We start from the raw sequence: 16,220 nt of genomic DNA on the forward strand, positions 1-16,220 counted from the left end.
GCGGGTAGGTACCACCACCCCGCCTATTTCTGCCGTGAAGCAGTAACGCGTTTCTGTTTGAAGGGTGGGGCAGCCGTTGTAACTATACTGAGATCTTAGAACCCATATCTCAAGGCAGGTGGCGGCATTTACGTTGTAAATGTCTTAGACTCCGGTAACCACTTAACACCAGGTGGGCTATTAGCTCGTCCACCCATCTAAGCAATAAAAACGAAAACAGCTAACTGCATGCATTTTTGCTGACGTATTTTAGACTTAACTGCATCGTTCAATGGAAATTCGGCACAATTTACTACATGGCATGTGAACCCAATTTTAAAACAATTAACATGTGTATGAGATAATAATTATTGTTGCCGATCTCATGTATTACATACACTTACATTATACAAAACGGAACAATGGCTTGTGATGTGATTACTGTTGCCTTCTTATTGTTTTTATTACTAATATGTGTGTGCGTGTACCACGACCGAATGGATTTGATCATTTATGTTCAATATTATTAAATCGAACAAAATGATGAGGAAGACGTTTTTTTTGTTTTTTTTTTTTGTGTGTTTTATTCATTTATTTATTTATTACACTTCATATAAAATTTACATTGGCGGACTTAATGCTTATGGCATTCTCTACCAGTCAACCAAAGGTAGTGCAGAGTAAATAGTGGTAGGTGCAATGAAATTTATATTAAATTACAAATATGTACATACACAAAAGATATATACATATATACAGTGTTTTTGTGGTTATTGGAGCCGGTCGACGTGAATGTCGGCACTCATTTTGAGATATTATTATGTTATCAAAAGTCTTAGTTCTATAGTACAACGGCTCTACCGCGCTCATAGCTGGAAGGCATTATTTACTGCGTCACGGCAGAAACCGACAGGGTCCTTAGGTGTGCTTAGTGCGAGTTTTTTAACGTTCTCTATAGCGTAAAAGTTAACTCGAATTTATATGCAGTTGGAACAGCGCCCCTTGCGGCAAACGTAGGATTGCCGTTTGATGATATTAGAAAGGGCTCCGGGCCGCCAGGTTTTTTTCATTTTTTTTTATTGATGCACTAAACAAATTACAACCATATAAATTATAAGTTGAAATATTTAACATAACAATATGTGTTTTTATACATACACACATACGCTGACACACATAAAATATGTAAGTTACTATCTAATTAAATTAAATTTAAATTAATAATAATAATTAATCAATTTAAATTAAATTAATCCCTCAATCATAAAAAAGAGCAATTAAAATTAATTTCAAGTATCAAGACTCGCATCTTGACTGCATCTCGATACTACCAGTTCTACGGTCGATATAATAAAAGCGTCGATAATTATTTTCACGGCGCATAACGCTCCGTGTGGTTGAATACGTACGTACAGTCAGTCGTTTTGCTATCGCTTCGAGAGATTTACGTTCGAACTTAACGTTGTATTGAACATGGCCTCGAACGCTGATAAGCTGTTATGGATTTTACTGTGAGTATTTATTTACTGATAGTTTTCACTGTACCTATCTCCTGGTCGAATTAAAGATGAAATACAACAGAGTCTAATGAGCATCGTTCGACGGTTCTTCAGTATTATGTTTCCTAACAAAATTATATTTATGTGAATTAAACTGAACTAGTGGCCCCGCAGTAGTCGAGATTCGACTATAATTAATTGAAATTATAAGTTTAAACATTATTATGGTTCTACTATCAAACACTATTATACTTCGATAATATTATCAAAGTATTCGCCACTATAGATCTATCACTATAGATGCACTATAGATCAATAATGTTAATGACAAACATTATTAATCTGTGTTCAATTCGACCACAGACTTTAAAAAATAACAAAAGTTTTCCAATTGACAGTAAACAAAGAGTATATTTTTATGTATGTGTTGTGTCAAATACATGGTAGTGTGCGTAATGTTTTCTTTATTGATTTAATGATCTTTTATGCAATATTAAAAAAAAAAAAAGCATTGTGCACTTCTTCTCTATATTCTCTATAAGTGTGGCAAATTTCATACTCCTCCGTCCGCGCAATTTTCGTAGAGAGGGATACAAAGTTTTTGCTTCACGTATTAATATATAGATTGATAAAGCTCAATGCATTAAATATACATTTTAAATAGATACATTAAATCGGTTCAAATAAATTTATCGGTCAACCTATTTTATTATTACGCGAACATTCACAGAAGTAACTGCACGCGAATTCTCCACACTCCATAACGTTAATTTTTTTTCTGTTCCTCTTATTATAATAGGCGTTTACTATAATTAGATTAGTATATGGATTCTCGTTTTATGACTTCTATAATATATTATGATTTAGATTACTAATTCTGCATTAATAAATGACAATGAAATGAAATGAAAATAATTAATGAAAAAAGAGATGACAAAAAAAGAGATAGCGCGAGAAAGGGAGTGTGTGAAAGAGACAGCGTCAAAGAGAGAGAGAGAGAGAGAGAGAGAGAAAGAGAAATTAAACTTTATTTCACCCCAAAAAACAATTAAGATTTACAAGCAGTCAAAGTTAATAATAGTTAGGTAAGAAAGGGAGAAAACAAAGAAAAGAAAAATCCCAGACATCGAAGAAGATTGAGTGAGGCGATATGTGATGAAGGTAGGTGTCAATTAGTTATAAATTAAGTTAAAATAATAGAGACGATTTGGTATGAGAACCCTCGCCCGGCGAATCTAGGTAGGAATCGAGGTTGCGAGAATGGGTAGGAAAAACAAAAAACAAAAAAGAACAATAAAACTTTAGTGATATATTTCACCCGGTCATCGTTCTCGTCTAACCCGTTGTTCGACGAGTAAACTAACCCACAGACACAGCTCACTGAGTTTCTCACCGAATCTTTTCAGTGGGTCGCGTTTCGGATCCGGTGGTAGATTCTGCGAAGCACTGCTCTTTTAGCAACGTCGTCAGGTTTGAGCCCCGTTAGCTCATCTAACTACTAGTTTTTTTTTTTTTTTTTCACTGCAATTGGTTAAGTTTGGCTGGCTATAGCTATGTACTGCCCACAATATCACCCGCCCAATGCTGACTATAACACCAGTCAGAGAAGAGACGAGGCGTAGTACAATTCAGTATTGACAGAGAGATTTTAGTCCATCGGTCGGCACCACCAATATACTTTTGTCCCGAACCAATCACGCACTCTGACGTGAAAGATGGATCTACCAATATGCCATCACCAGTAAAGCAGTCTATGGGTAAACAAAGACTGACCATTAACTAAAGCTTTATATCAAATGAAACCATTTCAGGTTCGCGGGCGTTCTTTCTTACGGCACGCAATGGTGAGTGAAATCAATTATTCTTATTTGGGGATGCTTAAAGGACAAAGGGAAGATCTTCCACCGAGCGGGTGATATTTGCTCGGTAGATTGACGGTCCAAATGTTGTTGTTCGGAACTTGTATGATATATACAAGCTTATCTTGAAAATGTCGTAAGCGATATTTAGGCATCTGTCAAATATCTTGCGTTGTATGATGACTACCCGCCACGATTATGCACTAGTAATGGGCTCGCAATGTCCTGTGCGAGCCGACATCGCGTGTCACACAACCTATCTATTTTTTACGGCCCAATTGAAGGTAGACAGTCAATGTTGCTCATGGACATCAACAAAACCAAGGGCCACAGGCAAGTCGCTACCATTTGCTGACATCGTACCGAACAGACATTCTAGTCTTTAGGGGATTCACACAATACTAAATAAACCGTCAATTCATGTTATAAATTCGTCAATACATTTTTATTGCTTAGGTGGGTGGACGAGCTCACAGCCCACCTCGTGTTAAGTGGTTACTGGAGCCCATGGACATCTACGACGTAAATGCGCCACCCAGTTCTCAAGTATAGTTACAACGGCTGCCCCATCCTTCAAACCGAAACGCATTACTGTTTCACGGTAGAAATCGGCGGGGCGGTAGTACCTACCCGTGCGGACGCACAAGAGGTTCCACCACCATTAAAACAGTATTTTACGTTGATACTGTAATAAGATACTCTTGATATTGTAATGAACTAAAAAACATTTTTACATTTTTTTATTGCCCTTGTAGGCAGACGAGCATACGGCCCACCTGATGTTAAGTGGTTACTGTCGCCCATGGACTTCAGCAATGCCAGGGGCAGAGCCAAGCCGCCGCCTACCGCTATGTTCCACAAGTTACATTATTGTTCAACGTATGTGAGTTATCTTCACGATTTCTTCAAGGTCCGTTTATAAAACTTATAAAAACATAACTAATCAATTAAAAACATCGATATTTAACTATAGCTTGTAGACTTCATAAAAAGTATCTAATGAATAAAAATTGTGTTTTTGTTTATTCGTTTTCTATCCCTTCGGTCTGTAGGGTATTGGCAGTTATTGGCACTCTTCCTAATCCTCAATGCTGAGGGTCGTGGCCTCCTCTAATAACTTTCTCCTAGATTATCCTGCGCCACTGGTGGTAGGACCTCTTGTGAGTTCGCGCGGGTAGGTACCTCCACCCTGCCTATTACTGCGACACAGTAATGCGTTTCGGTTTGAAGGGTGGGGCAGCCGATGTAACTATACTTGAGACCTTAGAACTTATATCTCAAGGTGTGTGGCGTATTTACGTTGTAGATGTCTATGGGTTCCAGTAACCACTTAACACCAGGTGGGCTATGAACTCGTCCACCCATCGAGAAATAAAAAAAGAACTGCCTATTCTCGGTGGTGTGGATACCAATGTTGCCCAGATATGCTCGACCCTCAACACTTCGATCCACGTTACTATCCTGCTAGTGAGGTCCATAAATACCACCATCACCCTGCCTATTTGTTGCACGAAGCAGTCGTCTGTTTCTATGTGAAGGGTGGGGCAGCCGTTGTAGAGTACTATTGTAACTTCGACCTTATATATAAAGCTCGATGGCGGAAATTGCGTTGTGATATCTATTGGCAATCACTAAGCACCAAATGCGCTGCTCGCACATCTTCAGGTTCCTCCCGTATAATACCAATGACCTATTTTGATTAAGTTAATAAAGCACTTATCTACCACAGCCCTATGCACGAAATGACGGACGCAAAAGCTGCTTACAAATCCGGCGAAATACCAGACAGCTCCATGCCTATAACGTTGGATAATATCAAAGCAAAACTGAAGGAGTCCGGCATCTTTGACTGGCAGGATGCGAGCTTAAACGACAGAGAGCGTAAGGAGTTAAGTAAGCTCTTTGATGCAGTGGAAATTATGGTGAGATTTTTGTTAGTTTTGCACACTTTTTCGTTCCACCAAACTGGTCTTGTGTGATTACCGAAAACAAAGAGGATGTCGTTACCCAATCTGAAACCAGATGCCGCAGTTTCAACTCTAATGTTGCATTTTGGTCGATAATAGGCGAGGCGGTAGTACCCATCCCCATCAGGGCTCACGAGTCGCCCTCACACCAATAATTACACATCGGTTCAAGTCATCTGTGAGAGCAAGTGTTAGGCGTGTTAACACGTTCAGGCGACCAGTGTGCTTAGTGCGAGTTTTTTAACGTTCTCGATAGCGTTAAAGTTAACTGAAATTTGTATGCAATTGGAACAGCGCCCCTTTTTCACTGGTGGTAGGACCTCTTGGGAGTCCGCACGGGTAGGTACCACCCCGCCTATTTCCGCCGTGAAGCAATAATGCGTTTCGGTTTGAAGGGTGGGGCAGCCGTTGTAACTATACTAAGACCTTAGAACTTATAACTCAAGATGGGTGGCGCATTTACGTTGTAGATGTCTATGGGCTCCAGTAACCACTTAACATCAGGTGGGCTGTAAGCTCGTCCATCCATGTAAGCAATAAAAAAAAAAGTGGCAAACGTAGGTAAACGTTCCAACTCCATACAAATTTGCGTTAACTTTTACGCTATCGAGAACGTTAAAAAACTCGAACTAAGCGCACAGAACGACTCTATCGACAACGTATTCACCTAAGAAATCGAATGTTACAGACTACATCTCGCAATCGACAGCCTCCGAACGTGCAAAACATGTTCTCTACTCTGCGTCTCGTCGAGAGAGTCGTTAAGAAGCAACTCAAAGAGGGACAGATATCCGAATCTTTAGCCGGGAAATTCCAATGGGAGAAACTGTGAGTAATTCAACTGTTATTTTGAGGGGTTTTTTTTTATTGCCCTTGTAGACAGACGAGCATACGGCCCACCTGATGGTGAGTGGTTACCGTCGCCCATGGACTTCAGCAATGCCAGGGGCAGAGCCAAGCCGCTGCCTACCACAATACAGATGGGGGCTATACCCTCACGTTTCGACATGGGAATCAGCACTGTGATTTTTTTCTACCTAAGCTGGTAAGCTTAGAATGTTATGCCACCGTAACCTGATGAGTAAGTGAGAGCTCACGGGGCTCTAACCAGAGGACGCTGCTAACACTAGCCCTAGCAAGAGCAGTGCTTCGCAGAATCTCAGACCGGATCGGAAACGCGACCCACTGAGAAGATCCGGCGAGAAACTCAGTGGGCTGTGTCTGCCTCTTAAATTCTGCTCACGTGAGCTCATTTGGCACTAAATTTGTAATCAATCGATCCTGATTACATTCTTTAATGCTTCCAGATCTACACGTCAAAGAAGAGAGAGACCGCTGTACCATTTAGATAAATTCGCCAACGTCAGAATGTACAAGAACATTTCTTGAAACTTAAAATCATTATTTCATATTAAATTTAATATTTTGTAATCTCCGTCCGAAACATTTGTTTTATTTTTGCAGCTCTAATACTAATCAATTAGTGATGTTCTAGCACGTTATCGATTATTCGATTTCTTATAACAATCGACTTCTCTAATCGAAATTAGTTAGCCACATTTAGGTATTTTTCTTTCTTTAAAAAAATATCTTCGATAATCTTTGTTAGTTCAAATACACTGACTTTCGCGGCAAATATTCTGAGTGGGTTGCGTTTCCGATCCGGTTGTAGATTCAGCGAAGCACGGCTCTTGCTAGGGCCAGTGTAAGATAATTCTCTCAGGTTGAGCCCCGTGAGCTCACCTACCTCACACGTTGGACAGATTTGTAGGATAAACACAATTTATTTTAATAAAATAATTTTAAACAACTTTACTTTGAGAGTCACTTTCTTATAACAAACTAGCCGTACTCGCCCGCTTCGCTGGGCATTTAAAATTTATTATTAGGGAGCCCAACACTCATATAAATATTAGCCTATCCATTAAGTACATGTATTTTCTACATGGATACCAAGTTTCAAGTCAATCGGATGCACGGTTCAGTAGTTATAACGGAACATCCGTAAAAACTACTGTAGATTTATATATTAGTATAGATAATCCGAACTACATCCAATTTATATGAGGCCGACATTTCTTTGTTTTTTTTTTTAACAACATTCCTGCCTTATTCTGCCGTGACGCAGTAGGACTTCCTGTTCGAAGGGGCAACTATTAAATACCTTCATACATATCAATACAATTGAAACATTTTGAATTTTTCATGACATTTTTTTTGACTCGCAAAAAAATATGTAATTACTGGTGGCAGGACGCCTTGTGGGTCCGCTCGTGTGCGTGTGTTTTTTTTTATTGCTTAGATGGGTGGACGAGCCCACAGCCCACCTGGTGTTAAGTGGTTACTGGAGCCCATAGACATCCACAACGTAAATGCGTCACCCATCTTGAGATATAAGCTCTAAGGTCTCAGTATAGCTACAACGGCTGCCTCACCCTTCAAACCGAAACGCATTACTGCTTCACGACAGAAATAGGCAGGGTGGTGGTACCTACCCGCGAGGACTCTCAAAAGGTCCTACCACCAGTATAAAAACCACGCAGCAGTGAAGCAGCCGCTGTACTGTAGGCCTTGAGACGTAGACCTCATGTCTCAAGGTGGGGCACGTACCTTCTCCTGGTGCGGCTGCTCGCTGAGGGCGTGGGCGCGGGAGGCGGCCAGCGAAGCCAGCTCCGACATGTTCACGTAGACTGCTTGCGGCATCTCTGCACATGGAATGATAACCACGCTACATTGCAGCTCTCTGACATTGACAATGTCCATTGGAGACAACAAAAAGAATAAAAACCTAAGTAACCCAGTCAAAAACGTTAGTTTGAAAATAAATAAAGAAACGGTAGGCAACGGTAGGCTTGGCTCTGCTGAAGTTCATGGGCAACGGTAACCACTGACTATCAGGTGGGCCGTATGCTCGTTTGCTTACAAGGGCAATAAAAAAAAATCGGTTGTCGGTAAAGTCGGTTTACTGACGATAGTTGAACATGACAACGTCATAAGAAAATACTGATGGAATGGTTTCATTTTTCAATTATCGCAATTATCGTTGCTATAAACAATTGACACCACATTCACTTTTCACTGAACTTCATACTTGACGAAAACATGTAAGTGTATTATTGTATAGCAGCTGTCCACGCGGACGCATCGCTCACTCAAGTAGGAGAGAGACAGATATCGACCGCGGCCGAACGCGGAGGCCGATTGTGCCTCTTTGTCGCTCGTTGCGCGCTCTCGCTTGCACTTCAAGCCTTAAATGGAACGCCTCAGAGCGAGGTAACGCCGCATGAATCATGTTTTTTCGTGCGTGCAGCCGGCTCCATCGAATTATAAGACGTTGTCACGTGAAAAATAAAAACAGCACCCTGTATATGTGCAGTAAGCAATAGAGACTTCGAAAGCCTTATACACCAGATGTTCTCTATCGAAGAGGTTGGGAGTCGGACCGCTAGCTGTGCTATGGCTGAAGGTCATCAGATAGAGTTAGATAGAGACCCTTAGTGAGGTGCGGCGGTAGCGACGAAGGCTTGTTGTGCTTGAAGTCCTGCTGCGGAGAGTTCGCGTTGATCAGCTTGACCGGCACGCTGGGTCGCTCCAAGGACGAACATCTCTGAACAATAAAAAAAGAAAAGATTGTTTTATGATTGAAAGATACAGGTGGCCCGAAAGTCTTACAGTTTGACCAGGACAGGTGGGCGAGCAAAGGCTCAACCAGAAGAGATGAGATTTGCTAACAGCTGCCCGAGCGCCTCCGAAGGAGACCTAACAACTCAAGAGCAACTGCTTCGCGAATGAATCTACTACAGGATCGGAATCGCGACCCGCTGACAAGATTCGGCGAGAAACTCAGGGGTCTGATTCATGGTTTAGGTTGTACGGTCGACCTCTTTGCCGAGTTCGACGAGTACGGTTACCGGGGTCCCTAAGCCTGCTCCTAGTGTTAGCGCTGAAGGCGTCTAATGCAACGGTTATTGGATCTGATGGATCCGTAAGGACGTGTCTAGGGCGTCGACGGTGACTGGCTCCTGCGTGATCAGGATTCTATTGAAGTATGACGTATACGTTAATTTTAAGTTGATTAAAACATATAATACGACTAAGTGCACTCCCATTTCGGCACCGTCTTTTATTTATTGCTAAAATGGATGGCCGAGCTCAAGGTCCATTTGGAGTTAAGTGGTCACCGGAGCACATAGACATCCAACACCCATTTCGTTTTAATGTAAAACTTATGGCAAAGTTGTAAAACTAATGCCAAATCCCTGGTAAGAGATAACACAGCATACCGACCACACAAAGAGGTAAATTAATTATAAATAAATAACTCGAACAAAACACGCATGATCATCTGGCACAAATCTAAGATTCCAAGTCTTACGGAAACCAGAGACTGCCGAACATACTTATATTTTAAATATATACATATATATATTTTTTTTATTGCTTAGATGGGTGGACGACCTCACAGCCCACCTGGTGTTAAGTGGTTACTGGAGTGGTTACTGGAGCCCATAGACATCTACAACGTAAATGCGCCACCCACCTTGAGATATAAATTCCAAGGTCTCAGTATAGTTACAACGGCTACCCCACCCTTCGAACCGAAATACATTACTGCTTCACGGCGGAAATAGGCGGGGTGGTGGTACCTACCCGTGCGGACTCCCAAGGGGTCCTACCACCAGTATTACGCAAATAATAATTTTGCGGGTTTCATTTTTATCACACGATGTTATTCCTTCACCGTGGAAGTCAATCGTAAACATTTGTTGAGTACGTATTTCATTAGAAAAATTGGTACCCGCCTGCGGGATTCGAACACCGGTGCATCACTACACACGAATGCACCGGACGTGTTATCCTTTAGGCCACGACGACTTCGATATATAGACATTAAACACCCAGACAGAGAGCAAACAAATATGTTCATCACGCGAATGTTTTTCCCGATGCGGGAATCGAACCCACGACCCTCGGCGCAACAGTCAGGGCCGCTAACCACTGCACCACCGACTCAGTCATGTGGATATGGAGGATATGGGTTAAATATATCTACGCTTGAAAGGCAAACGTGACTAAGCGACAATAACTGCTTTATACATAAATGATAGGCAATAACCATATTCGATGCTCAAAAAAAACATTTCTAGGTCTATTAAAATAATTTCAATCCTACAGCTAGATTCGTTAAAATATATTTTTTTTCAGGTATTTCAACTTTAAATTAGTCTACTGTAAAGTTCACGCATTCTCGCTTAGTCACGTTTGCCTTTCAAGCGTCGATATGGTCAAAAGACAAATAGTATGGGTACACTCACAGTGGGCAACGGTGGGCGAGCATAAATACCGCCTTCCCTCTGCTCGGCGTCCGAGGAGAACGTGTGTACGCTGAGAGCGGGACGAGGATGGTTCCTTTCGTAGGCTGAAACAAATTTGTTTATCCAAATCCAATCAAAACTGGTGGTAGGACCTCTTGAGAGTCCGCGCGGGTAGGTACCACCGCCCCGCCTATTTCTGCCGTGAAACAGTAATGCGTTTCGGTTTGAAGGGTGGAGCAGCCGTTGTAACTATATTTGAGACCTTAGAACTTATATCTCAGGGTGGGTGGCGCATTTACGTTGTAGATGTCTATGGGCTCCAGTAATCACTTAACAACAGGTGGGCTGTGAGCTCGTCCACCCATCTAAGCAATAAAAAAAAAACTAGAATGGACCTAAAACGACCTCTTCCAGGGGCTCTTAATAATCAAATGACCAAAAGTGGCTTATAATGGGACAAACTTATCAATCGGTCTCTTTCACTCCGTCCCCTTCCTCTTAAACAAAACTTTATCCGATGTTTTAAAAAAAAAACGCATATTTTTTTTATGCGAAAGGTACCAATTGTACATTATATTTACCGGCTGATATGGTGTGGGGTCGACCCCCCATGATGGCGGAGGCGGCTCGCTCAAACTGCGCCGTGTCCTTTAGATCCGGCCACGTCGCCGAGGCTGAACAATGAAAACATGTCTATGAGATTTTTAACCCTACGACTCGATTCGACTTTATATTCCCCTAGTAAAGAATTTGTTGAGATAAATAAATATATTTGGATATATTTTTTACAATCGAACGTGTGTTTTTCTATAACCTTGAATATTATGTATGTGTATTCAGAAACCCTTGCGTAAATCACTTTTTGGAATATACTGTTACGCCGGTAAGAGAAACGGCATCTATCGCCGAATAGTCGAACGAATATCGAAGGATCTAGTAACACCTAGAAGGCTCGAGAAGTACAACGCCATCTATCATCAGATAGCGGAAACACAACGAATGTACTCGACTTGTGAGGAATGTCCTCGACGATCCTAGGGATGTCGCATCGACTATAAAAGCGTTGCAGAGATGACACACAGTTAGTAATCGCACACAGTTATAATCGGAACTACTCGAAGCGAAACAGCCAACGGATTACCTGAAGCGAAGCGGAAGAAGTGAATTAGGAATTTTAAAGTGTTCTGTGAGTGTTCTAAGTGATAAATACAGTTTTAAGTTATACTGTGGTGGATAATTTATTAACAATACCAAACCTTATATGGAAGGCTATACTGACTAGCCAACATCTGTTATTTATACACTAGCAAATACCAGTTTGACAAAAAGTTTGACTCTTTGACAAAAACCAAATACCAGTACAATGACAAAATGAAGCATAGCACAGCTTAGAACTCCGAAAAACGAAACGATAATCAAAAAACATGTTTCACAATGTATAGTTTTAACAATTTGGTATTTTAGCACCGCGCAATGTAATGAACAGAATGCTTGGGGTCAACGACCGTTACGCTGAACATAAGTAAGGTACTATTGATCGTTAACGCGAGTTCAATGACTCGAGAGAGCCGGTGATTATCTTATCAATATACAATAGCCAAGGTAATCTTTATCTTATCAATATACAATAGGTCAGGAACGAAACCGTGCTTCAGCGCGTTCATATGTCCCGGAAAATGTTGCCTGCTATCAAAAAGCGCAAGATCAGCTTCAGGAACGATCGATACATGCTGCTGCAGCTGATAATTATGGACAAAGTGGACGGAAAGAGACGTGCTGGGCGAAGAAAAAAGTAATGGCTCCGGAATATCCGGGAGTGGACCGGTATTGCCTCCGTCGAACAGCTGTTCCGGCTGGCTGCTGACAGAAAGGAATACAGAAAGCTAACGGCCAACCTTCAGGATTGAAGAGGCACTGGAAGAAGAAGAAGAATACAATAGCCGAACATAGCATTTACAATAATATATACATATTAAATAGGCAAGGGCAAAATAGAATTTTCTTATATTTGTCAGCTGATCTTCATTATATTTTTTGTATAGTAACTACTAACAAATTTCACTGCTACATTATTAATCACAAAAAAATTGCACCATTAGCCCTCATTCAGCCAATTACAGATAATTGAACATGACATTTTTTATTTTTTTTATTGCACTTTTAGGCAGACGAGCATACGGCCCACCTGATGGTGAGTGGTTACCGTCGCCCATGGACTTCAGCAATGCCAGGGGCAGAGCCAAGCCGCTGCCTACCGCTACCTACATACGTAAAATGAATCGAGTCTTAAGGTCTCAGTGACTAAGGTCGAATTTCCGTCACATGACCAACACCATCCATTAACATCCTTTAAAAACCACAAATCTGACCTGCATTGGCGACATCGTGTGTGCTGTCGTCCTTGTCTTCATCTTCCAGAGCGCCCTTCGCCGGCGTCAGACACTCGCTGCTAACGCTTTGATTGTCAGATCCCTGCCGATAGTAAAACTATTTTCAAAATCAACCAACTTAATACAAACAGTGACATATCTAGAAAGATGTCAAGAGCAAAATTCCTGAACCGCGCTAACAATATTTTGTTACTAACGAAGATCGGCGAAGGATATCTCGTACCACCTGGTGTTAAGTGTTTCTCATAAAAGGACCCCTCTCTTCATCTAGACCAAAAATGTCTATGGGCTCCGGTAACCACTTAACACCAGATGGGCTATAACCTCGTCCATCCATACATGCAATTAAAAAAATGGAAGGTTTTCTCGTTTGCTGTACGCGTTATATTTTATTACTGTACATCAGGAGAAGAGCTCTCGGTCCATCTGGTATTAAGTGATTACCGGAGTTCACATACATACATCGTCAGGTATGTGCCGTTGCCCATCCTAATTTAGTCTAAATTCTATGGTTAACGGATGTCCCACTCTTGAAGTTCGAACGTATGCTTTGGTGTTGTGGCGATACCAAGCCATTAGGGCGCTTTCGTCCTAAAATGTATTCCAGTTGAGCATCGCCTAGTATAATACTCTAATGGCGCTCTTGTATTCTTCCCCGGTCACCATTCTCACCGAACCCGTCGCTTGCGACGAAGAGCTCGACGGGTAAATTAACCCATAGACACAGCCCACTGAGTTTTTCGTCGGATCTTCTCAGTGGGTCGCGTTTCTGATCCAGTGATAGATTCCGCGAAGCACTGCTCTTGGTATGGCCAGTATTAGTAACACTCCGGTTTGAGACCCGTGAGCTCACATACTCGCTCGGTTACGCTGGCATAGCCTCTCAAGGCTACGTGCTTAGGTAGAAAAAATAATTAAATAGACTGGGTCTGTCGAATCCGAATCCGATACTGAGAATGAGGCTAATTCTAAAAGACTAAACCGTACATTAATCGAGTTAATCCGACTTTTTGAAGGGGGCTCTAAATAATGTTCAAAGATACCGTTACGCACTAACATACGTATGAAGCTAATAAAAACGTATTAATAAAATAAATAAAAAATTCTAACACTATTTTTAATTGAAATTTATTAAAATTTATTTTTTATTTTTTAGTTGGATTTTCTATAAAAGCGTATTTTGTTACTTTATTTTTAACTATTATTTATTTTTCATTTTTTAGTTGAATTTCAATATTTTCAAAAAAAAATTTAAATATTGAATTGTCATCGATCCTTGATAAGTACGTCAAATTCCGAGTTAATCCGACGTTTTGAAGGGGGTCATAATCATGTTCAAAGATTCCGTTACAAACATACATACTAACTAAACATACATACGTCGGAAGCTAATAAAAGCGTATAAATAAAAAAATAAAAACAATAATATTACATTGTCGACGTAGAGCGAGCGTCGTTGTAAAGCGTCCTGTGAACGGAATCCGGAGTCGGCGCTGCACACGCTCGACAAACGTGCCGTCGACTGTGTACCCGCGGTGAGAAAACAAAAACCAAAAAAAAAAACAAAACAAACTACATATAAAACAGAAAAAAAAATTACAACAAAACAAACTACATATAACACAAAAAAAAAATTACAAAAACGTACAATAATTAATTTGAATATAAAATAAAAATAAAACCATAAATAAAATTAAAAGAAATCAGATACATAAAGTCGGATGTCGTGATTTAGGCTTCCAAAAAACAGATTACTTTTAAAACTATTTCGTTTTAACACTAAGGACAAAAAGAACCACAAAGGAATTTTGTTACCGATGATACTTTGCCAAAGGTTGAATTCCGAACTTGATGTATTTCTGATTTCGAGAATTTTCTAACCGACACGCCAAAACGTTTTATTAAATGTTGATTAATTTCTTAAATTCGTCTATTTTCGAAAAAAAAACAACATTATTTCTAAAACATGAACTAACTAGGATTTAGTGTCTTTTAAAATGCAAAAAAAACCATCAATTCTCGACCTGAGATTCCTAAGGTCTATTAATTTAACAAATACCACTTTTTGAAGCTGATTCACTTTTTTTCTTATTTTCAAAGCTCGACATTTTAAGCTCTTTCTTAGAGTATTTGTAAACAAAAAAAAAACCTTGTAAAAAAATCCCTTGACATTTATGATACAGTAGATCAAAAAGCATAAGTGCCGTTTTGGAATCGAATCGTTTGTCTCATTTTCGTTTCATCGGATACCAAATTTTAAACAAAAATATTTTCACTTTTACAGGCCCTTATGAATCTCAAGTCAAAAATGACTAACCACATATAACTACAAAAAACCAACCGATTACATCTCACTATATAATAACATAAAATCGAAGACCAACTTTTTCGATGCCTGAGAGCGAGAGAAAGAGACAGGTAGATCTATATCCGTCCCTTTTTATCGTTTTATCACGAAAACATTCCATTTGCATTTAAAAACTTAGCTCTCAACCGCATTGAAAAAAATATTGCTCTACCCTCAAAACAAGCAACGTACCTGGGACAGCTGATCGCTGTTGTTGTGTCCGGGCATTGTACCGGACGACGCATTGGATATCGGGGTGGAACAGCTCACCGTCGATCCTGAGACGCCTATTTAATGAACACGTATACACATTCACGACAACAGAAGTTTCGGAGCTTAGCCCTTCTAAGCCTGCCGTGTAGGTCACCGGTACCTTACATGGCGCACTGAAGTAAACATGTCATTACGGATCCTTCCGATCTATTAACAGTGCTTTTAAGTACCACAAGCACCGGTGTCACAGTCCTCGTCGAACCCGTCGCTTATGACGAAGGGCTCGACGAGCGAATTCACCCATAGATACAGCCCACTGAGTTTCTCGCCGGATCTTCTCAGTGGGTCGCGATTCCGATCCAGTGGTAGATTCTGCGAAGCACTGCTCTTGTTAGAGCCAGTGTTAGCAACACTTCCGGTTTGAGCCCCGTGAGCTCACTTACATGTTAGGGTGAAGTTGAAATACCCTCTCAAGGCTATCAGCATACATAGAAAAAAAAAGTAGCTATGTCGATTTCTCTCTTAGCTATATTCGTTTAAACGCAAAAGACTTCGATTCCGTATTCCGACATGCGCTGCTTCAAGATGCTCTGTGCTTCTCGGGAGAAGACATAACATTGGGTAATGTCGAGCAATGTCAAAAAAACAGTT

At 40.6% G+C, this 16,220-nt stretch overlaps 2 protein-coding genes across 8 annotated transcripts in view; one reads left to right on the plus strand and one right to left on the minus strand.

The window, feature by feature from the left end:
* LOC101737188 (protein MTSS 2) overlaps window positions 1-16,220 on the minus strand; it is a 181,854-nt gene that overhangs the window by 30,022 nt on the left and 135,612 nt on the right. For 3 of the 7 annotated variants that reach the window (XM_038021149.2, XM_062676813.1, XM_038021145.2), the window contains exons 9-15: window positions 15,549-15,643; window positions 14,442-14,531; window positions 12,989-13,091; window positions 11,201-11,293; window positions 10,620-10,723; window positions 8,797-8,911; window positions 7,915-8,009 (exon numbers count right to left, since the gene is read on the minus strand). In XM_038021149.2, coding sequence (XP_037877077.1) covers window positions 7,915-8,009; window positions 8,797-8,911; window positions 10,620-10,723; window positions 11,201-11,293; window positions 12,989-13,091; window positions 14,442-14,531; window positions 15,549-15,643 — 695 coding nt within the window. The remainder of the gene's footprint in view (window positions 1-7,914; window positions 8,010-8,796; window positions 8,912-10,619; window positions 10,724-11,200; window positions 11,294-12,988; window positions 13,092-14,441; window positions 14,532-15,548; window positions 15,644-16,220) is intronic. The other 4 variants (XM_062676814.1, XM_038021147.2, XM_038021146.2 and 1 more) reach the window with 3 other exon arrangements.
* LOC101736833 (uncharacterized) lies at window positions 1,147-6,748 on the plus strand. The gene is made up of 5 exons (XM_004923407.4): window positions 1,147-1,490; window positions 3,290-3,322; window positions 5,067-5,259; window positions 5,993-6,132; window positions 6,612-6,748. The coding sequence occupies exons 1-5, from the start codon at window positions 1,453-1,455 to the stop codon at window positions 6,691-6,693; spliced, it is 486 nt and encodes a 161-aa protein (XP_004923464.1). The 5' UTR covers window positions 1,147-1,452; the 3' UTR covers window positions 6,694-6,748.

This window comes from Bombyx mori, chromosome 28, assembly GCF_030269925.1.
Source record: "Bombyx mori chromosome 28, ASM3026992v2".
NCBI classification, from domain to species: Eukaryota; Metazoa; Arthropoda; class Insecta; order Lepidoptera; family Bombycidae; genus Bombyx; species Bombyx mori.

What these genes read in the sequence shown, in the direction of transcription:
- LOC101736833 (XM_004923407.4), top strand. Translation starts at nt 1,453, where the DNA reads ATGGCCTCGAACGCTGATAAGCTGTTATGGATTTTACT. An exon ending in TTGATGCAGTGGAAATTATG is followed by an intron (nt 5,260 to 5,992) that starts GTGAGATTTTTG and finishes CGAATGTTACAG; the next exon opens with ACTACATCTCGCAATCGACA. An exon ending in AAATTCCAATGGGAGAAACT is followed by an intron (nt 6,133 to 6,611) that starts GTGAGTAATTCA and finishes TAATGCTTCCAG; the next exon opens with ATCTACACGTCAAAGAAGAG.